A 23660-nucleotide genomic window follows, 5' to 3' on the forward strand; every position below is an offset into this window, starting at 1 on the left:
TTTATTATTCATAATTGCTTTAATTGAAAAATTATGTTTTCAGTATTTCGTGGCAATCAGACCGCATTGCCGCGAAGTATTACAAGCCGTCCGAGAAGTCGCCAATATGATGGTGTATAGCGCTGGTACTCCTAAATACGTCCGTTATATTGTTCAGCTTCTCGATCCAGAAGGAAAGCTTTTCGAGTAATAAACTGATTTGATATATTAGGAGCTATTTAAAAACCATACCTGTGAATAAATTTTATAATATTATTTTTCTTATACCTTTTTAGCAAGGTACTGAACAGGAATAACTGTAAAATTAAAAATGATATCTATATAAAAGATCTTAAAAAAACGGGATGCATGTTAAAAAGGACGGTTTGGATAGATGATTTACCTGACTCTTTTCCGTTTCAAGTAACCAAATCACGCACAACATAGAATTCTACTGATTCAATTAATTTTTTTTCCGCTTTAGCCTTACAATGGGATAGTAATAAAGCACTGGACAGGGGATCCAGAAGATAATGAATTAATCGAAGCGTTGAAAGTGATAATGCAGTTGACAAAAGAAGTATATTTCAACATTTTACTAAAATTCGTATATTGCTTATCCAACTTTAATTTTATTTAGAAAAATGTATGCTCATTCTTCAAGAAAAATTATAAACGATAATTAACAAAGACCAAGTCATTAACGTTGTGTAAAACCATAGATATAATTTAATCCAATTATTTTTTTCATTTTTTTATGAATTATGTGTAATAAACGTAATGCAACTTACTTTAATAAATTGCACTAATGGTATTCCTTAGAATGGAAAATATTCAGAAATAACTGATCACAAAACCATCAGGGTCATTATTGCTCACTGTTTACAAATTAGCTCAACACAAGCCGTTTTCTAGTTTGAACAGACACAAGTACACATTGTAGTGAAACGAAACAATTATTTTGCCTTAGGTGTTCCTGAAATTTCCATGAAACATAATACAGCATTTTCATTCAACCTTCTCAATGTGCATTTAACACGTTACATATAATATGCATGTATTTCATCAAACAGATGCAAGAATACTTATGAAATATATGTTGGCTAGAAGAGAAGAATGTACTTTTTGCATTAAAGATGTGATACTGGAGCAGACGGCTTTTGATGGAGCAAAATACACGCACCACCCGCAAAATAAGGGCGCTGGCCGATTTTACCGGTGAATTTATGTACAGGATCCACTGTTCAGCCCAATGATCAATGCTGTTCAGACAATCACTGTGAAAGTGTTCGAAAATGTTGCCCCACTGTTGCTGGAAAAAGATGTCTTCTCCCTGAGACAGGTATACATCAAAAATCTGCAAACTTTCAAACAAATGGTCTATCTACAGCTTGGTTTGAAAATTGTTAATTTTCTAAAAAAGCATTTTCATGTTCAGTTAAGCAATACAAATAACAATGTTAATAAGAGAAAACATTTATTGCTAGATTAATTTTAGAGATATCATAGCATATATATAATAACATTTTTCCAGTTATCTCTTACAAAGTTTACTTTGAATATGAAGTACTTGAATATTTCATGTCCAAACAATAAAACATTTTCACCACCATGTGTGGACATGAAATATACCGTTAGGAAAATGCTTATCTTAAAAGGAAAAATTATTTCAGATTTTGGACGATGTGCTGACGTGTTGCCGGCGGAAAGCGTTTGCAACAGAAAAGACCAATGTGGGAAAACATCACAGAGCTGCGTACGTGGCCTTTGCTGCAATACGGCAGCACATGCTAATGCAAAAACAAAAACACTAACAGATACAGAATCTTCATGTCCCCGTTCAGTACATCCCAGGCAGATTCAATTTTCCAGGAGATGTTCAATGGACACTGACTGCCACTTTCAAAAAAAATGCTGTCCAACATGTATTGGCCGGAGATGCTTAATATTACCAGGTGAATATGACAATTTTTTCAAAGTTGCATCATTTGCGTTAAATCCCTACTCTTTAATTTCCAATATTAGTGACAAAAGTGGGCTCGTGTCCAAAAATTACAGTGTCGGGTGAACCAAAACAACGTCAACATCGACGCTACAATGATGGCCATAGATGAAATGTTGCAGCTTACCGTTAGGAAAAGCATTCCTCTTTCCTTCGTGAATAAAACTTGTTGAATGCTAAAAATGATAAACTTTTTCATATTATCACAAATACTGCTATTATTACTATTATTATTGTTTTTGTTGTTATAAAAATCATAAATAAATAAAAATATATTAGTGAGTCATACATGAAAACAAATCTATCAATCTAAGTAAATTCTTTCAGTTTCCAATTTGTTCGGCATATAATAATAAGAGTGCATTTCATTTTCAGATATTTGATCAATCTCATGACCAGCATATTCTCCAGCTACTTTCAACGGCTCACTGCTCTGATTGACCACTGCATTCAGTTCTTCGAGAATGGCTTTCTCTTCTTCATTCAATGCAGCTAGCAATGGTTCTTTCTCGGTCAGAAAAATTTCTCGTCTCTTTTTCAAAATCTCGTGATGCGCTCTTAGTTTGTCTTCTTTGATCATCTCCACTTTGCGTCGAATCTGAAAACAACATTTACAAATTATTTTTCAAAGAAATATTACAAAAACATCTGTAACATACAATATACTCTATCCACCCTTTCCGAGTAAAAAGTGGCAAATCTTCGTTTAAAGGTGGAGCGTAATATGCAATCTTTAGTTGATTGAGTACATTTTCAAAAGATTCATTGTCTTGTTCCCGTAACAGTCTAAGCAACTTTCGGCGATGGTTTATTGAGATATAGATAGACTGCCGCAGCCATCCAGGCTTCTACAATAATTATACTCATCCGTAAAGTAAATTAATGCAAAATACCATTTAAATCTACAATGTGCATATTTCAAAATTTCCAGTAAACATTTTAACAAGTTTTTCAATCAATCCTATAACTTTTCAACTTAATATCAATCTTAGATAAAACAATCACAACCTTCCTTATAGAGGGAACATTTTTCTAAGGCTTTTCCAAAATTTTGCTTAACCACCTAACTTGATCCGTTGAAGTGATGTTTGCCTGCATGTCAATCAGAATAATTCAATTTTTGTTCTGAAAAATTGAAAGATGTACGTCTGCTATATAATAATATTTGAAAATGCTTACTAAAATTTGTGTCAATTTATTTTATTCCAAAATTTTATTTCAAATGATCATCACCGTGACAGATACAGCTATACAAAGTATACTTTGAAATATCAAATTTTCATCAAAATATTTCTAATAAAAAGAAATTATATCCAAAAAAGGCGCTACTTTTGAATAATGGAACCATTTCATTCCACATTTCAGCTTCGTAATCTGGAACACTCTAATAAAAGCTGTAAAACAGCAATTCAATTTTGATTTATGACAGTTTCTAAAAGTTGGAAATTTTAGACATGTCGGCAGCTGATCTTTAGTTATCATAAATTTAAAAGCTGATTTCCAACCCGTTAACTATCAATAGTACTTTTGAAAAACAACATCCGCAAAATATGAAACAAAGCCATCTAGTTTCTTTCATGCTTTTTGATTTACTACCGTTACAAGAAAATGAACAGTTTGCAACTTTTCAAATTAAAACAGCTGTTCAGTATAGCATGTGAACATGAAATTTCCGCCAAAATTGGCTTTTTTCCAACTTTCAATAAACAAGTGCAATTATCAACTGCGATTTACATTTCACATCTGCTTATGCTATGAAACTCAACAACCCAGCAAACAATGAGCAAAATACCGTTCCTATTCAATAAATAATTCAAATCAGAAAGACCTTGTTATTTTATACGAAAAATTTCACAGCGCATGCGGTGCTTTTGTGAAATATTTAATTTGTCACCGCTATTCATAAAAAATATTTAGAAATATAAATGATAACAAAAACAACAATAAACTGCTCATTGAAAAGTTAAACTCACACACCGGCAGATTGCATTTCGTTTATCATAGCCAATAAAGATGAAGTGTGCATTCATCTGTTACAATCGAATTTTATATTGTATTGTCTTGTATGGTACTAATTTTTTACTCATTAGGTAGACAATATAAGTAACTGTATTATCAAATATAAAATGCACGTAGCCTACAGACAAATTACGATAAATGAAATTAAACCTGAACATCCTTAAAAACTGTAACATACAGCTTTTATAAAATAATAACAAGAACATTCAACTGATAAAAGACATACAAAACAAACAACGTCTGTTGAAAGCTACCAGCACAAAAATAAAATAATCATTTCACACATCGTTCGAATTTATAAAATTAACTGATTTGCAAATAACTCGCCAAACAAATTATTCGCAAAAGTATTTTCTAACCAAAAAACGTAAACTCAATTTTGAAAAAGTGACTTAAAAACTGCAGAATTTCATAAATCTCATATTCATTATTCATGAAAAGTTTCAACAAATGTGAAAATTAATCTCAACAATAAAATGAACAAATAAAACGCACATACGCTTTTCATTTCAGATAAAAGTTTGCTCCAGTGGCGAATAAGAGCTGTGTGCTTCGCAACTGAAAATAGCAAACAACAACAAACAAGCAAATGATATTCAAAGAAATTAATTCAATCAATTTTTTACTTCGAACTTCTAACGAAGAGGTATCTAATTCATTTTGCCTCACTTTATTCATTAGTGCTCGTTTCCATTGGAAGGTCAGATCCTTTCGACGGCCGAATTCAATGCTGAATAATTTTTTTACCGAATCAGGAGCACTAAAATATGGTAATCCATTACATTGCAAATCATTTCATACACCCGATAATACAACATACGTTTCGAGAGCTTTCACCGATTCATACTCCGCTTTTGGCTGTTTGATGTCAACATGTGGCAACCAGTGTGTGGAATCGCGTTTTATTAAACTATCATCTAGGACAATTTATGAATTAAAATATACTTTCCGTACAATTTCAATCATGCACGTCCTACCTCTCTTAAAATTAACGTCACGGCTAACTGAAACCATTTCAAACCAAATGTCACCCAACCTGTCAATATATCCCTGAGCTAGAGGAACACTAAGAGCAAGGTTTTCATAATAAGTAGGGTCGGCCTGTTTTGGATCAACAGCGGGTCTTCGAATATTATACCATTTGAATCGAGTATGCATGAAACAGCTGAAGCTCACAAATCTAGACTGAACAAACCACGAGCAAGACATGCTGAAAAAAATAAAACAAATTTAAAGTTGGTAACAGCAAATTGAAACAAAAACAAATTAAAATAAAATATTTGAAGTGGTTGATTAGCAGAATTTCACTAGTATCAACAGATCATACTAAAAGAAGGGGAATGCAAAAATCTGAAAAAATAACTAAAGTTTAAAATTTTCATTTCCAAATCAAATTACTGAATAAATAACCATTTTTTAAAAGAATTATTGTTTCGTTGAAATGTAAATGTTATCATGGAGAAATATTAAAATATCTACAATATTGTATTACAAAATAATTATCATCATTAAAGATTTTCAAGTATAATTCAAATTCTGCGACAATTTGGATTTGAATTTAGCGTGTAAAATTTTGATTTGAATTTTCAAAGTAACAACAAAATATGTTTCAAAAATTTATTTTAAATTATAAAAGTTCAACTGCAATATTTAAAAATTACAATATATTGAATTTTTGGTGACACTTTAAAATAACGTCTTTAATGTTTTCGTTTAAAGTTTAAAATTTTGAAAATGCTGTGAATAAGTTTTATTTTATTACCGTTATTTTCTCGAAACGCCATCCAGTGTTCGCCTCCTTTGTCCTGCTGTGGTTGGTAAGTGCAACTCCAATTTAACTTTCAGATTAATTATTAATTGAGCATACATACAGCTAAACTGAAAGTTTAATCGCTATCACTCGAACACATTTCCGCAGTTCATATATAATCAAACGTTACTCTCAGGAACTGTTGCCCGAAATAAACGTGTGACGAGAATAAAGCCTGTGTAACTGTGCAGTTGTTAAAAAGAAAATGTCAGAAAATTATTCAGAAGACAAACGCGAAAAAACAAGCCTGACGAGGAAGTTGGTACATCGCAGGGCCCGCATCAGACTGATCCATCCGAAGATAAAAGGGCTTTGGACAGGTTCTCAGAAGCCCAGTTGCGGGATAATTTTGCAAAAAATAAGACCCTTGATTATTGGATGCAACCCTGCGTAAAGTCCGTTTCATCGTCAGCAGAAATTCCAAAATTGACAGTGGTTTTTGATTTGGTGAATTACCTTGATTGAATAGGTTACTGAAATTCGAAAATGCTGTTAACATTTCATTTTTTTAAGGATTCAACGTTGATTTATTCAACCAAGCATAAACTGTTGCCTGCACAGAGCCGTTTACCGTCATTAGAGGTAAATATGCACAGTTTAGTTTCCAAAATTACTAAATCTCTAAACTATTTTCAGCTTTACACGGCAATCCGACCCTACTGCAATAAAGTGTTGAAAAAAATACGAAAATCTTGCAACATTATGATATTCAGTTTAGGTAGCGAGCAGTATGTACATGACGTTTGCAGTCTTATTGATCCAAATGGGGAATATTTTGAGTAATAATCTGATGTGACAGTTTACAAGCTGTTTTGAAACCAATTTTGTGAGAAAATTCTATAATCTTATTTCTTCCATATCTTTTCAGCAAGGTCTTCAGCAGAAATAGCTGCACCAAGTTTTGTAATTTGTACGGAAAAGATCTTGCGAAAACTGGGGCTGATTTGAAACGAACAGTCCTGATCGATGACAGAGCAGAGTCGTTTCTGGTTCAGGTAACCAAATGGTGCACAGATTACAATTCGACTGATTGAATTAACTTATTTCAATGCTATAGCCTCTGAATGGGATACTAATACGTCCCTGGACTGGGCAAGAAGATGATACAGAACTGGTGAAAATGGGGAAACTGATAATGAAGTTGACAAAAGAAGTAGAGTTTAGCATTGTACTGAAATTTTTAAAAAAATTTATTTTAATTTAATTTAGAAAGATGTATGTCGATTCTTGGCAAGGAAATTCAACTTACGGGAATAAATTAGATTTTAATTCCCTGTTTAATGCTGCTCATCTTCTGTATGTAACACTTAAAATAAAAGATTTAAGATAACAACAGTTTTAAGGCAATGTGGTGAAATAATAATAATAATAATATGTCTTGTTTAATTCATATTTTCCATATGTTCTTCTACATTTGTACTTATATTGATTTTATTACGTTTGAAAATTAAAATAAATTTAAATGAATAACCTTGTTGTTTGCTATCGACGAAAAAAACTATTATCCAATGAGCTGTGTTGAATAATGACAGTTGACTTTTTTTCACACTCATTGGCAGCCTTCAATTTTGCTTTACTTCTCGAGCGGCACAGTTGGACGGCTTTACTTTTGCTGTAAACAATGCTGGTTCCACCATGTCAGCCAATGGATACACCATTTCCAAAGGTGTAATAAAACATGCTCACATTGGGCTATTCTGCGTCTAACATTTCACATGTGTACAAATGTTGTTCTACACGAAACAGGGTTGTGAACTTTAGGATCTTGATCAGCACGCTTTTTCTGCATATCAAAGTTTCATAATAGCAATTGTTTTAATTGCTCAGTCTACAATATTTGCAAACAATCTGATAAATAGCAAAACCAAGTTTAACGATATCAAACTTTGAAAACAATATAAATTCCAATATCTCCCCAATGCAATTATAAAATTTCTAAATATGTGCAATGGAAATTTTGCACCCACCCCATCCAAATAAACGAGTGCAATTTGAAAGATATGCAATAAAATTAAACAACGAATAGATAGATAAAAATGAGAATAAAATGAATTGAAATTGACCAAAAATGGAATAGAATAATATAAATTAAGAATTTTCCGGACGAGGATTTCGAGGAACTTTCTTCGGTCTCGGAGGTGGAATTATTTCAGGTTGGTATACAACCGGTGTCGATGAGCAAGCTTCGCACTGGGGATGATTACACGGTCTCATGCTTGACCTAAACAATATTTCTCAGACTGTGAACAGATGAAGAAAAAAGAACCACTTGAATAATATATATTTTAGTAATTAGAATTTCTTCGTTGACATGAACCAATTACAATTTACATGCCATATTTGAAGTAAACAAATTTCGTTTGAGATAATTAATTAATTAATCAGCCCTATCAAGTTATTCCAGCTGTGTGGTCAACAAAACCCACCAACTATTTAAGTACATTCGCATACCCGAACGGAGACGGGCTTATTGGAATAACCTGGTTGGAAGCGGCTTCTGCACTGTAGCGAATGTTTGTATACTCATGTCCAGTGTCTTCAATACGCTTGAAAAAAAAATAATTGATTAATGAAAAAGAATAAAGAATAATCGCTAACTTTGTGCTCATGAAGCAATTTTGCGAACGTGTCGATGTAATAATGCACCGACATGTATACAAACTTGTACTGAGCTTCTGTCTGCACCATTCCTGATCGTTGTGATCGAAGCATCTGCACAGTGCGTCGAATATCAATCGTGCATTGCAAACCTTAAAAAAGTAGAAAATAGCATATTCTCAAGAAAAAAAAGCAGTTAATACAGCAATAAAATACTTTAAACACATAAGTTCATACAAAATACAAAGTTATTCGTAATAAAATGCAGATCAGCTGAAGGATAAAAAATATACTGATAAAGCAATGCAAATGTGTAACTGAAAAAATGCAAAACAAAAAAAGAATGCATACTGAAATTAGTAGAAATTATGAACAATAAAATTATGCATACCGTATTTGCGAATGAGGCACAAGATGAGGTCAATAGCAATAAAAGTTCCTGTTCGACCAATTCCAGCACTGTAAATAGGAAAATTATTAAAATAAAAGATAAAACAAAATAAACAAAAATTGCAAAAGCAAAAACGGAAATTGTGTAAATTTTCTTTTAGAAAAAAAAAGGTGAACATACCTGCAATGGACAATCAGGGGACGTTTGTCAGTCATGCCGGATTCAAGTTGATTGATTTCTTCGAGAAAATTAACAACAGTACCAGGATTGGGCGGAACCCCATGATCCGGCCAGGCCAAAAATTGGTAATGGTAAACAAGACGAGATTCGGCTTCATCGTTGACAATTTTCTGCAAACGTAATGTGCGTATTGCAAAATCTGGAGTCATCCTTTCTATCAGCAACGACAAACAGATCTCCTTATTGAATCCAGTGTTCCACGACTGCCCTTCTTCAGGCCAATAACGCACACATTTCGTTTGTATCTATTGCAAAGAATAAAAAAAAATTATGCAAACAACAAAAATGCAGTATCATAATGAAATAAATCACTTTTCCACGTTCAATTTCTTTCGTAGTCATCACTATAATTCGAGAATGCTCTTGCCAAACCATTTGCCAGAAATCATCGATAGTGTTGTTCAAACAACCTTGCGTTGAGATATATTTTCTAGTTATTCCATCAAATATTTCAAATTCTGGCAACACCTACAAGCAAGTAAAAAAATCTTTCTTAATTTAAATTAAATCTTTTCAATAAGTTTAACATAATATTTCATCAGTACAAACGATAATACTAAGTAAAACTTGTTTTTCTTTGTCCTTCAGTCTATTCATCGCACAATAAATGCAAAACATATCTAAAGCAGCAGGATTTTCTCAATAATGATAACCTTGAATACGAAAAAACATTTCTCAATTTCTCTCCAACTAAAAAGTACCTTTACAGAAATTAAAGCACATGTCGAATGAAGGTACATTTTCATCATTCAGTATTTAATTTGGCCCAATTAATTGTTTACGTAAGATATTTATCAAGCTGTATAATATCATTTTGAATTTGTATTTGCTTGTGAACTCTTACCTCAATTAAATTCGCATTGATATAGTCGGAGCCAATTTTACTGGGATCACCTCCACGTAAAATGATGCGAGTATGATCAACTAAAATACACATACACATAATAAAATCAAATACACCGCACAAGCAACTATAACTCACATGGCAGTATGTTTTTATAACGGTTCTTCATTCGATTCTCTGGACGCTGCCCTTCATTTCTGCTGAACATATGCGTGCATTCTTGCTGCTGCAATTGCTGAAAAAGAACATCTTGATTATACATACACACATATATTTATCTGCAAGAAATTAACTTCTTTGTTGTTACAAACCTGGAAATTTCGTCAAAAACCATACAAATACATAAAGTGTATACATTTCATTATAATAATTTAATTAGTTTCTAACTTTTAGTTATTTCTGCAAAAGTAATGTCAGTTCATGATGCTCTCCAGACATTCAAATTTAACTGTCATAAAATTTAGTATGGTATTTATTAAAAATGCTTCTGGTACATAGATTAAAGTGATAATAAAATTCACAAGCTCATCGCTGAAGAGCAATCAGTTCATAATTTTGCAATTACATACATATACGAGATTATGATCAAAAATTCTTTATGCAAAATAACAGAATTGCTAACCACAGATTTCCACTTATGTAAAACACTGCTTAAATTATGTAAAATAATTAAAATCAAATAGGTAAATTATCCTTGATAATCAAATGTGTATACTGTAGAAAAAATTTATTTTTTTTTTCAAGAAATCAAATGCATTTACAATAAGAATATTTAAATTGCTTGATAAGTTCATGGTGAGAAAAACATACTTCAAATTCTTCCCAAAAACCGGATGTCTGATCTTTGCCTTCCTGTAGCTTTTTCACTCTACCGTCAATGCTGGTTGGATTAATTTTCGTCGTATTCAGTGGCTGAAACAGTTGAATGCAATAAATTTGTCTTGAAATATTTGAAGGTTTTTTCATCTAAAAAAAACTATTCTACGTGTTTCAAATGAACAACACTTCCTGATGTTTCAACCATCGGGGAACGACGATAATGCTCCACCAAATCTTTCAACGAAGAAAATTCGTCCCCACCACCAACATCGTATCTGTTGTCCTAAATCACAAAAATTAATTTTTCATCAAAAAAAATAAGAGATGTTGCTTCTGAACTTTTTTCTTTCATTTACCTTACACCGGATCATCACATGTGTCACTTGATTATCCTGTCGAACTGACAGCGCATAGTCACCAGGCGTGCTTTGACTTTCGCGAACAAGGAAACTACCATTGCGCCCTTGTTCCATCAATATCTGCTCTGCTTCACGTCCACTGATGTAGCCGTGGAACCATCTACAAGTGAACTGTCATTGAAAAAACAAAAACAGAATAAAATAATATAAATATGTCATGCAGAATATAAAACCAAACTATGCACTCATTAAAAAGAATGAAATTTACAAAATTTACACATTAAAAATGTGACAATGTAATACAGATCAACAATGAAGAACAAATTAATGCCATTTATAATAACGTAGGAAAGGCAATCAGAAATGGTGATCAAAAGTACAGATACCTTTCAGCTGTTGGATCAACGGCGTTTAGAGGATATTTCAAAATTATCATGTCACCATTTTTTTCGCGTAATTGTTCTTTATTTTCCATGTAAAATTGAACAAGCTCTGAAAGTGAGGCGAACTTCTCGCCGCCGTACAGCGCATAATATTCGCCGGTATTTTGAATTTTGATATGAGTCACTTTGTTGCCCCGACGAACAGATAATGTGAAATCTCCGTGTGTTGATCGGCTCGGGCGTACTAAAAACGAGCCATCGAAACCACGCTCTATCAGCAATTGCTCCGCTTCAATGCCACTGATGCCCGGATGAAACCATCTGAAATGAAAAGTTTCAGTCGAATTTTTCCCAAACGGAACACTTTGACCCACCTTCTAGAATTCATCACATATCCCATGTTTGTCTTTTGCGATCAATTTCCAGGAAAGTTGCAAGTTTTTTCAACGATGCACTCACGGTTGGCGTTCTAAAAAATTTCAATACAAAGTCATGAAATGTTCATGCGTGGAAAATGACAATTCACTGGAAAGAAATTGCTGCAAGACAATCAATCATAAAAGCTTTTAACTTTGGAACACAAGTCCGTAGACTGAATTCCTGCTTGGTATACTGTATTATTGAAATTATCAAGATTAAATAACGAAAAAGAAAGTCACCAAAAAAATTATAAGACAAAAAAGATAATTTTTTGAAATCAAGAATATTTTTAAATTAAACCTTTTAAAATGTGACATCGTAATGCTAGTGTCGGACTTGAACAAAAGATTCGATGCATTTTACTCAGCATATCATCATGGTAGACAGTTGAATTGAATTGAACGTCGTTCATTGCGCAATGATTGTGCAAATCAATTGCCTAGAATAATATTGTAACAAATAAACGATTGATAATCTCTAATTGATAAGAAAACCCATTTTCTGTTGGATCGCTCAGTTTTCCACGAATGTGTAAAACGTTTATAAGTTGAAACTGATTTTCTCAATATGGCATATTCAACAGGTGTTTCCGTTTCTTTTCGTATACTGCTTTTATAAACTTATCAACTGACTGTTGCGCAATTGTAAGTGTACAGATTGACTGTTTATTTTATCAGATCTGCAGTTAAGTGGTTAGCAGAAATAGTCGGACGTGTAATAATAATGATCAGTGAATGATTATGATTTTTCGTTGTGTGAGTATGAGTTTGTTTGTCTCTGTGATATTCTATATATATATATATATATATATATATATATGATATTTCACGATGATTAATCAGAATGATATTTTTCCAATGTTCAAGTTCTACAAAAGGCAGAGTGGCATCAATTTTAATCGCGCTTAGACGATTTTTCACTGCTGAGCGACTGTTTTCCTGAGCAGTAGAAATTCAAACTGCGCGAGGCATCAATTTCGCATTCACCTATCATTCAGCTGAAAAACAATACTCTTGGCAGCAGCAAAAAATTATCTCAACAGACGACGAAGTACTGTTTCGGTTGTTGCACAGAATAAGCACAAAGAAGAATGAATCAATGGCGGCGAACGGAGAAAGAATGCAAAACGATCGAAAATTGATTATATGAACAGAGAAAGAAAACATAGTAGAAACCAGTTGAAAAAATGCCATTATTTGAAAAAAAACAGACGGTGAAAGATGTGTAAAATAATAAATAGTATAATATAAATAGTTTTTTTTATTTACAGGACGTAGAAAATGAATGTCGACGTGCATGCAGTGGTGATGGGTTGGTTGTCTGCTTGAAAATTAAAAATACTCATTCGCCTGCAGCGCACCTGGCCGATGACGCGTACTGTAGAAGACAACTGTACAGTACTGTAAGATTGATGAGCATTAAGTGCGAATAACTTTCTGTTCTGCGCAATCAAGTAAAATATAATTTTTCCAACGCGACAACAATGGAATATAAATTTATTTTATTTTATTTTACTTTTGAAACAATTTGATTCAAGGAAAGATGCCGTCGCTGAACAAGTGGACAGTTATTTTGCAACACATAATTTTATTGAATCGACATGCGCAAATCAACCCTGCTGACAAAACGGTCAGTGTACCAATGAATGCTTTAAACACGTATAAATAAATAAATGAATAAATGAATAAATTACACAAATGGGTATGATTTTATTTGAGGGTGCTGTTCATTAATGAAAAGCACCACTGCTGGCTGGACCGTGCAGAGAAAGTTGAATTTCATTTGCGGAAAGTTTCTATTTGATTTCCATCGTGCAGACGGACCGGAAAAAAAACGGCAAAGCCGAAAGCTGCAGTGCTCAAAAGACGACGCACAACCGCAACAACGTATCAAACAACACCTCGCACCCGTCGCTCAATGCCATCGGCTATTGCTAGCGTGACTGGTGTCAACGTGAAAAAGCAAACGCCATCCGAATCTTCTTCTTCATCATCTGCACAGAAAAATGCGCACTGATCGCAAAAGCATACCAACATCAAGGCAAAAATATTCGCATCGATGCAGTTATATGGTGGTCGATCAGAATAGGCAAACAAGATGATCAACGTGTCGCACTTTTGCACAGCAAGCAAAGAAACCAAGAAGATTATACATATATATTGCGCAAATTGCGCAACAGAAGAGAAAAGGGGGGGGGGGGTGGGGAACCAAAGAAGATGAACCGAAAGATAAGAAAATCACAAAACAAACAATCAACGTACACAATCTGATTGAGAACAACAAACAACATACTCGGTTGGCACGGACTCAGAAGTAACTGATCACAACAGGACATATTCTGAACAATTTGCAAATATATATATAGATGTGTGTGTGTATGTGATGAGAAAAATAGTTACAAATGATAAAGAATGAAAATTGACAAGTATGAACAAAAATTCTTTATTTTCAATGTACCCGTGATGGCCGCACACGATTTCCAACAGTAGCAGTTTATTTTCGTGGTCCGGGATTTCTCTTTTCTACAAAAAGAACAATCTTCCTCAATTTTTCAGTAGTATTGCAAATCATCAAAATCGTCTGGCCAACACCAACAACCCACAACAACAAAAACAACAACAGCGTCTGAAAATAACAGTCGTAGGACGACAAATGGGACGGACGGTTGGACAAAGAAAATTGCACACAACTGATACATGGTCGAAGTTTTCCCGTGCACCAGGCACAACAACTAAGAAGGGTCCTTGTTCGTTGGCAAATATTTCCACCATCACGCGTCGTTATATATATATATATATATATGTGTGTGTGTGTGTGTGTGTGTATAAGCAAACCAACCGGCAAGCCAGTTCAAAGTTGATACCATTTTTTGTTCTTCTGTTTAAGCATAATCTCGTGCATGTGATCAGCATAACTTTTCGTCGAATCCAACAAAGCTGCGGTTCGATCTTCGACCTCGGACAATTTTTCGCCTCGCTCATGCAATGCCTGAGAACAATTTTCACCGAATAATTTCAATTCAATGCAAAAAATTACGTCAAACATTACCAGCCTGGCTTTGGCAACTTCGTTTGTCGTGTTCACCTTTTTCTGAGAAACTTCAGCAGACAATGTCTGCATTGGTATGCGTTGGGCAACGTTCTTCAACGGCTTGCCGCAACTTTCTCCAACTTCAGTACAAGCAAATAATAATAAATGGAAATAAAGTTAAAATTAGAAAAAAAAAAACAAACAAACAAACAAAACTTACACAACTCTTTTCGATCGACTGTATTACGACTGCTGATGTTGAAAAGTTCTTTGAAAAAATTCGTCTTCGGCGGCTGGGGCATCACACACGGCAAATACAAGCTGCCCAGAGCGTCTTTGCTATCCTGCACAAAGTGGGCAGAGATGGCAAATTTCAACAATTCCGTTGGACTGCACATGTATACACCAGTACCTTGGTGTCCAAATTTCACCGTTTCGAGACAGCTGAATAAAAAGCAAATGGAAATTGAATTTGCAATTGAAAAAAATGAATGAATCAATGAATAAAAAAAGGGGGGGGGGCATACTGCAAATTTGGAGGAAAAAATGGCACGTCAATAAGCGGTCGCAACGAGGGTATGCTGTAGGCGCCAATACGGCCGTTGCTGAAGCAGCCAGCAATAATCGGTTTGGCATTGAAAGTGACCACACTGGCTTGGACAAACGGGAAATCGTATTTAAAGCTGAACAACGTCGTGCTCAAGTTGGACAAGGACAACACTCTGGACGAACGTTCCGCACAAATTACAATGTACTGCTCTGCAACGTTATATTCTTTTTTTTCCGTTCCGCAGGAAGAAGATGAAGATGAAAAATCCAAAGTGTCACTTTTGGTGGACTGCAACCCTTCCACATCGACGCTAGTTACCAAAGTGTTGGCTCGGCGAAGCACTAAAAATCGACAAACACAGATTATACTGAAATTCACTGATTGAAGAAGTTCAATAATAATGATAAATAAAAATATGTGATTATTATCAGTATGCTAGTAATTATGAACAAAAGTAACATTAAAAAAAATGCTTTTACCTCTATTTTTGGCAAGAGAATTTTCTTGGTCCAACTCTTTAAAAAATTTTACCGGCGGCAGCAACATGTTGCACTGAGAATCCAAAAAACCAATGCTCAAAATAAATCCACACTGCTTTGTCAGTGTTATTCCTGAAAAAAAATAATAAAAGTTCATTTAAAACAACTATGCGTTAAATTATTTGAATATATTCTACTAAAATGAAAATTTCAACAACAACAACAACTGCATTACCTGCAATTGTAACCTGCACAGGAGAGTCGAGCCGTTGCTCTTGTTCTGGTAATTTGATGTTCACCGGAATCACAGTACCGTACGTGGTGCCTACCCATAAATTAACACCGTTCAATTGTTCTGAAAAATAACACATCAACTGTGCAAATTATTAATTTGCAGATGAAAGAAAGTTTCACTGCTGACAACTGATACCTACCTATTCTGGATGAGTTTTCGATAAATTCCAAATAGCATACACCTTCTTCAAATCCCATATCAGGACTGTCCAAACTTTCACGATCTGAAACGACAAAAATTATGCAATAGGAGTAGGAAAAAAAGTTGAACAAATTTCGCTAAACAGCTGCTTACCACTGCTGCATTTGGTACGTTCTCGAGGAGACGGTTTAGGAGGCTTTCCTCCTGCTAGAGACATGCTCTTGCTTGACATTTTCACGTAAGCTTTGTTGCTGCTGTGTTGCACATTCTCAGATGAAGCAGTATTAGAACGTGTAAAAGCAGTCGCGCTCTACAAACAAGACATGAATTATTGTGGATTATTTTGACGTTGACATTTTCAGCCATTCGATGATTACATCCTGCTTTTCTGAAGATTGACGACTGTCCGAAATATCAAACGAAGCAATTTTCTCATTCAATGCTGCACTGCCACCACTTTTCGGACTTCGCAAGCTTGTTGCATCGCCAGTTCCGTACAATTCTGCCGTTTCCAATACCGTGATGCAACACTTTTGCAAAATGTCGACAACTACCAAACCTTGATCAGTCCCATAGGCAAATCTGAAGCGAACAAACACGCACGTATTAAAAATTAATATAGAATGGCAAAATGAACACAGTGAATGGACACTTACAGTCCGTAAGCACTGTTCAGTGCCATGGCAGAAATAGCTTCGGGCAAGCTGAGACTTGGCCAAGCGTTCAAACAAATCACGTCAGTTTGATAGCCGCAGGCACGCTTTGTCGGTCCAGATTTCATTTTCACTGGATAATAAGATACCTTGAATGATCAAATATGGACCGGGTAAATAAAAAAAAAGGTTAAAGTAGAGAAAATTTGAAAAAAATCATAAAATTAATTAATTAATTAATTAATTAATTAACCGGCTTCGCTAAAGATGAGCATGAATCAGAATCGAGCGATGAAAAATTAGCCGACGCGTTTGTGCAACAAGGCGGAGTTTTCGCAGAATTCGATGGATTAGCCGGACTCTTGTCAGGTGAGACGTGATGATAGAGCGGACTGCCGAATGCTTGGATTTGCAAAATCTGAACGAATAATTTTTTGCATTCATTTCCATTTGGTTCTGCTTCAAAAATTTTGCCACTGTACCAAACAACTTACCGGAACTTCTGCCGAAGATTCTTGACGATTGAATTTGAACAACACAATATGACCGGCCATGCCACTGACGGCGAGATACCTCGAAGCGGCACAAAGTAAAATATGCGTGATGGAAAATAGATTCAAATCGGTGCGCACGCAACTTTCGTCGATTTCGAAAAATTTCGCCGTCCTCAACCTGTACAATATCTGCAAGCTGACTGAAATGGAAATTGGTTGAAAATTCGTAACTGGGATGAATTGGAAATTTTTTTTTTACCCGAAGAAAAGTCCCAAAATTTCACCGATCCGTCGGAATGGCTGAATGGAAAAAAAGCAATTGAATCAAAAGTCGCAAAAGAGACGTCGTAGAGCAGTGGTGCAGGCAACAACAGAGCGCACAACGTTTACAATTATACCAAAAAAGAAAAAAAAATACAACCTTACCCAGTTATGACCAATTCTGGATCACTCGATGGACTTGAACTCCACACTCCGCCGGTCAGTGGCCAGTTCTGAAAGTGAAATATTAGAACAATATAGAAAAAGTATCCGATGACCGATGAGCGTTCACTTTGGACGTGTAGCCGCGCTTTTTTTGCTTCGAACCGATCGCGTACAACGCTCGAATAAGATCAATTGGACAGTCGGACAAATATGTGCAACAAGTGACAGGAGAATCGTGTATATTCATCGAATATGGATTTTCAAAGCACAAACAACTGCAACGTACGCAAATAAATGAATATGCACGTGAATACAGTTATTTGAAGAGAAAAAGCAATGAAAAAAAAAGTTTTCCTTTTCTTACCCTTCACTCTTGAGGTCAATAGCGACTAGATCATTCTGCAACAGAACCGCCACGGCGGAACAGTCTTGTTCTTCAGTGATGTAGGGCGTGTCCCAGAGTGTGATGAACGTTATTACCGGATGTTCCATTTCAAGCACGGATACCGATTTGCCGCGCATTATTGTGATGCAGGGTGGTCGTTCGGAATTCAAAAATGGCGTGCCGCCCGAGAACAGGACCAAATCTTCGCTGTTGCGCTGCGTGCACCAGTCGACTTTGTCAATCGGTCTGTAGAACAACTGCTTGGAAGAAGCGGCTTGGACGCGCTGTTGTGAGCCGGCAGTTTCAGTTTCGGCTTGTTTGCTGTTGCCGGCACCGGCACTGTTGAACGACTTGCAGTCCAATTTGGACAATGGAATGACCAGGTCGGTCGGTTCGGCGGTCTTCTTCATGGTCCAAGTCATCAGCGAACCGTTCGACAACGCGCACATGAACTGCTTGCCTTCGCAGTGCCAACAAGCCGAACGAAGCCTCTGGAAAATATGCATAAGAAAAAGCAAAAATCGAATACATGCGCATACACACCGACATACCTGCATGCATTGATATCTCGAATCGACCGACTTGTCTTTCAAGTCCCACAATACCAGCGTACCGCATTCGTAGCCAATGAGCAGCTGTAAACAAAATATTGAATTATCATTTTCCAATCGAATTCCAAAAATGAATTGTTCCAAAGCAAACAGCATTCAACTGTGCAATCGTTTGGATTGAGTTCGACTCTGTGAACAGGACACACCCACAGAACAACAACAACAACAACAACTGACAAATCTTAGCAGCAATCTTAGCATTGATAAAGTACCAGCAGAGCGTATTTATGAAACTATGTGCACCGTTATTCAACTGGTCAAAGCTTTACAAAATTTATATTAAATAAAAAAACCATTTCCCCATTCACTGTGAAAATCAACAATTGAACAATGCTCATAGAGGATATTTGTTGGACAGTGATGAAAAAAATTACGACGATCAAAAGAAAGCGTTGTCGTGCTAAAGTGAAAACAAACAAACAAACAAACAAAAAATACAATTTCCTATAGATAATTTAAATATTTCAACAATATGCCGCTGTTTACCTTGCTGTCGTCAGACGGACATTCGCTCAAATGGACCACTGTTCCAGGATGATGCTTTTGTGACCTGTACAAATGAGACAATGATAATAATAATAATAATAATAAAAGTTATTCAAAAATGATGATATTGGCTTTGAATTGAAATCGATTTAACAACTGCTAATAAAAGAAAAATAAACGAACAAACAAATCCACTACGCACTGAACATTATGCAAATGATGTGGGTTTGTTGAAAATACATTTGCATACATTTTCTGAATCATCTACAAATTACAAATTCTGTTCAAATACATGACGTGCGCACCTATATATACATATATTCAATGGAAAATGAGAAAAGTTATCACAAAAGAAAAACAAATAGCACAGAATTAATTGATTTCATTTCAATCAATTCGCTTACATGTCGATTGCTTTGTTCCAGTGGATCACGTAGCCGGAAAGTGTGAACGTTTCAATGCTGACCACGTGAACATTGCCCTTTTCCGTTCCAAGATACAACCAGCTGCTTTGAAATGGCAAATACATCAGAGTTAATCTAAACGAACAACAGCAAAAATTGAATAGGAATACAAAGAATTTTAATAATTAAAAAAATTTGAAATAAACCAATAAATATCTCATATCATGTCAAAGCAGTGTTTTACTATACACAAGGCAAAATTGCACAAAACTATATAAAACTGAGCATGAATAAAAGGTTGAGAAAAGTATTTGAAAAAAAACGACATTATCTGCTAAAAATTGGCCAAAATTACTTTTCTCTGGTAAATCGAAGACTGTGCACAATTTCGGGTCTCTTCAGTCGAATGTTCCACATGTGAATACAACAGTCGCTGCAAAGTGAGATCACGGCACCCTGGAATGGTGTAATTAAAAATTGATCATTAAAATTTGTTGAGAAAAAAAAATTATTGTATGGATGTTGGCTTGCTTGTTTACCTCGTTGAAAACAAACTGCAACTGAATTACTGACGATTTGTTGGGATGTCTAATGCTGACATTAACTCCCGGTTGTCCAAGTCTGAAATATGAAACAAAATCATAAGTGATGAATAAAAATAGGAGCAAAAATAGAAATTGGATCATTCAAAAATGCCAATAATAAGTACATTCTTATTGCACCACACTGAGTTCCAATGGCGATCAACTTTTGAACGGGATCATAAGCCAAGCAAGTCGGCTGGTATGGAAATCCATGACATGTGATCTGCAGGAAATATGAATTTCAGAAAAAAAACATGTATATATATATATAGAATTGATCAAGTGAATAAATTGTTACTTCAGAAACGGCAAAATCCTCTGGAGTTAGCGTTTCGACCGACTGTAGATCGATTTGCTGATTGTTGTTCCACAAATTTTGCAAGCCTTCGAAGGCGGCCCGGATCTTCCGGCCCGCCTTGTCCATCACTCGCCTCGCGCTTCGCCGGACACTCACCGGCGCAGGGCAGCATGCAAAACCATAATGACAATTATCTGTACCGACTGCTGCTACAAATATGCAAATTTATTTTCGAATATTGCATGGCCAATTTTGTTGCGCTTTTACCAAACGCACGCGCTAATCGCACGAGTTCAATGAGAACAAAAAACTATATTACAACAGCAACTGTCACCGTTAGCTCTGCTTATACATATATATATTATACACTAAGATGTTGAAGCGATACACTTGTCAACCAATCAACGAACAAATAGTACAATGCTGTTCAACGGGAATGATACAAAAAAAAGCAACGTCAAGCACCGTCGCTTACGTTGCATCTGATCGTGAATAGGAGCGAACAGTGGTAGAATTAATAGAATAGAATTTCAATCACAAATATCACGGATTGTAAAAATGCCAAATCATCACCGAATAAAACGAACAATCATTTAATGAGACTGTAGGGAAAAAAATACAAACAATTTTTTATGGGAACTTTTTTTATGGACAAGGAAAAAAAAGCAATGGATTCAAAGTTGCATTTTCCACGTAGACATACATACAGCAAATGTGCACAAACAAAAAGCACTGCATAATGGAAATGGTGTTGTTGAGAAAAAATTTTTAAATGAAAAGATGAGCTGAATAAGAAGAATGAAACTGTGAATAATAATAATAATAATAATAATAGATTGTCAGTTTCACGTTCAGCGTGACTAAATTAAGCAAAATCTCTTGAGCTGATGAATATTATTATACAAAGTCCGGTGAATGATGCTTTTGCTCAGTCACGCACAATCAATAGAATAGCAACATTCGAAGATGATAAAAATTGAACAACCGTCACGTTCAAGAAGATATTATTAAAATGAAAGCAGAAAATTAAATATGAAATAACAATTCAATTATGAATTTTTATTTATTTATTTTCGCTTGTTTGATTGTTCAAGAAATATAACAAATCAGAATTTATCACCACTAAGTAATGCATCGATAAACAACTACCACTGATCATGATAATAATGATGATATCGATGATGATGATGATGATGATAATAAATTTTGCAACATTTAGCAAACTGACAAGAAATTGAGTTCGATTAACAGATAAACAAACAAAAAAATATATATATGTTTTACTTTAATTTTGAAATAATCACATCTGAAAATAAGGATGATAAAACTAATTTGCATAATATGCAAAAATAAATACGAAGAAGAAATGAATTGAAATGAGAATAAATTTGTTGATCGAAATTTACCTTCATCTTGATCAAATGATCGCCGTCAAACCATTATCAGTGTCAACAAATCACCTGCACAATAATATTAATGGAGAAGAGAAAATGGACCAGTATATCCCCCATTTATCCAGATGGGGATGGTAGGAGGGAAGAAGCAGTGCAGTTAGCCGGTCGGCCAGTTCAGCTGGCCCTTTGTGCAGTGGCGTGTGTGAAAATCAATCACAGCGTTTAAAATTGCCAAAGTTGGTCTCATCAGGAAAAGCACAATTCATAAATATCTTCTCACATACACACCCAACAAACAATAGCCGATCCTCGGCAAAATCGATTTGCACAAAGGTTGTTCAATGATCCTCTTACACTTCAGCAGAACCCACTTGAACCGCTTCAACGGGTTTTGTTTTATTAAAATTTTTGCACGAACAAAACAATAACGACAGTGATGATAAAATGAAATATTTTTGTATTTATTATTTATTGTTGAATTATGAAAGTGATCAAAAATTCAAAACACTTGATAAACAGAAAAATTACAATTCTAATAGTCAATGATGATGATGATGTTTTGCATTTTCTGTTTCACAATTTCGATAATTTTGCATATGCAAAATATGAAAAGTAATCCCGATTCTAAATCATTAATAGAACAAGTCAACCGTCAAGATGCAAATCCAGACAGTAAAATAGAATGTTAAAAAAGAAAAAAAAGTGAAAAATAAATCAATAAGCTTCTTTTCTCAGCTGAATACCACCAATTCTCAGAGCTTTCAATTGGACATTCAACGCGTGCATGCAAGCATTGATAATCAATGATCTCAACTGGTTCGTGGCAATTCGACTACTCTCCTGACTTGAGTAAATAATAATTTGAATTAAATTTAAATTATGAACAAAACACAAAATGGTAAAAACTTTCCTCTTCGTTCAATTCTAATTTGAATAATCAATCAGAACACTGTTTGTGTTATTCTCATTGTTATAAATGACAAAAATAGAATTTAAAAAAAAAACCATAAATGCAATAATAATACTTGAATAGAAGAATATTCAATGTGCTGATGTTGCAAATAATACATCCCCCACATATGAACAAAACCAGGAAAAAAAATGAAGAAAAGATGATTGATGATGTGCTGAGAAGAAGAAGAAGAAGAAGAAGAAGATGATGATGATGATAATGATAAAGATCGAATAGCAGAAAAAGTACTTGAAGAAAACAAGCACGCACGGCAATACCATAAATTTGTTTGTTCGATATTTCAAGTTGAGAAAATCAATCAAACACACTTGGAAAAGTAACTGAATGAAAAGTTTGCATAGAAATTTTCAAAATTTAATTTTCTCCCCATTCTTTCATTCAAACAAAAATATCAAATCCACCACTTATATAAATGGAAAATTCAAAAAGAAAAAAAAAGATCATATTCAAAAGTACAAAATACAGCTGAATTTTTTTTGCATAAACTACAATAAATAAATAATTAAATACCTGTAATGGATTTATTTGTCGGAGAAAACCATATATAGAATATGGAAATGATGAAAAAAAAAAGATTTTCTATATGCTGTATA

General features: G+C 34.6%; 5 protein-coding genes across 5 annotated transcripts; 1 reads left to right on the top strand and 4 right to left on the bottom strand.

The window, feature by feature from the left end:
* Positions 1–868: 868 nt before the first annotated feature.
* Positions 869–3079, bottom strand: Tsp_10592 (conserved hypothetical protein). The gene is made up of 8 exons (XM_003372282.1): positions 3050–3079; positions 2641–2829; positions 2397–2579; positions 2036–2157; positions 1903–1920; positions 1612–1789; positions 1157–1336; positions 869–955 (listed from the first exon to the last, which is right to left on the bottom strand). The coding sequence occupies exons 1-8, from the start codon at positions 3077–3079 to the stop codon at positions 869–871; spliced, it is 987 nt and encodes a 328-aa protein (XP_003372330.1).
* A 1648-nt stretch (positions 3080–4727) lies between these two features.
* On the top strand, positions 4728–7140 carry Tsp_10591 (conserved hypothetical protein). The gene is made up of 8 exons (XM_003372283.1): positions 4728–5038; positions 5095–5235; positions 6035–6245; positions 6324–6392; positions 6447–6589; positions 6679–6805; positions 6868–6968; positions 7020–7140. The coding sequence occupies exons 1-8, from the start codon at positions 4728–4730 to the stop codon at positions 7138–7140; spliced, it is 1224 nt and encodes a 407-aa protein (XP_003372331.1).
* Positions 7141–7898: 758 nt separating this feature from the next.
* On the bottom strand, positions 7899–12222 carry Tsp_10590 (tyrosine-protein phosphatase non-receptor type 11). The gene is made up of 15 exons (XM_003372284.1): positions 12165–12222; positions 12026–12056; positions 11836–11913; positions 11448–11765; positions 11059–11221; positions 10869–10985; positions 10694–10795; positions 10043–10118; positions 9884–9963; positions 9352–9507; positions 8980–9284; positions 8800–8867; positions 8409–8560; positions 8262–8356; positions 7899–8031 (listed from the first exon to the last, which is right to left on the bottom strand). Exons 1-15 carry the CDS (start codon positions 12220–12222, stop codon positions 7899–7901), a joined length of 1932 nt encoding a protein of 643 aa, XP_003372332.1.
* A 1531-nt stretch (positions 12223–13753) lies between these two features.
* Positions 13754–14635, bottom strand: Tsp_10589 (conserved hypothetical protein). The gene is made up of 3 exons (XM_003372285.1): positions 14501–14635; positions 14122–14202; positions 13754–13978 (listed from the first exon to the last, which is right to left on the bottom strand). Exons 1-3 carry the CDS (start codon positions 14633–14635, stop codon positions 13754–13756), a joined length of 441 nt encoding a protein of 146 aa, XP_003372333.1.
* Positions 14636–14714: 79 nt separating this feature from the next.
* Tsp_10588 (mucolipin-1) lies at positions 14715–21182 on the bottom strand. The gene is made up of 27 exons (XM_003372286.1): positions 21176–21182; positions 20701–20909; positions 20528–20625; positions 20358–20439; positions 20174–20274; positions 19819–19953; positions 19707–19719; positions 19602–19678; positions 19415–19478; positions 19222–19372; positions 18861–18952; positions 18297–18808; positions 18060–18207; positions 17933–18000; positions 17766–17806; positions 17507–17706; positions 17266–17430; positions 17016–17161; positions 16737–16941; positions 16513–16669; positions 16358–16441; positions 16159–16278; positions 15924–16055; positions 15422–15785; positions 15142–15338; positions 14913–15034; positions 14715–14852 (listed from the first exon to the last, which is right to left on the bottom strand). Exons 1-27 carry the CDS (start codon positions 21180–21182, stop codon positions 14715–14717), a joined length of 3828 nt encoding a protein of 1275 aa, XP_003372334.1.
* Between the last annotated feature and the right edge of the window lie 2478 nt (positions 21183–23660).

This window comes from Trichinella spiralis, assembly GCF_000181795.1.
Source record: "Trichinella spiralis strain ISS 195 chromosome Unknown Scfld9, whole genome shotgun sequence".
NCBI lineage: Eukaryota > Metazoa > Nematoda > Enoplea > Trichinellida > Trichinellidae > Trichinella > Trichinella spiralis.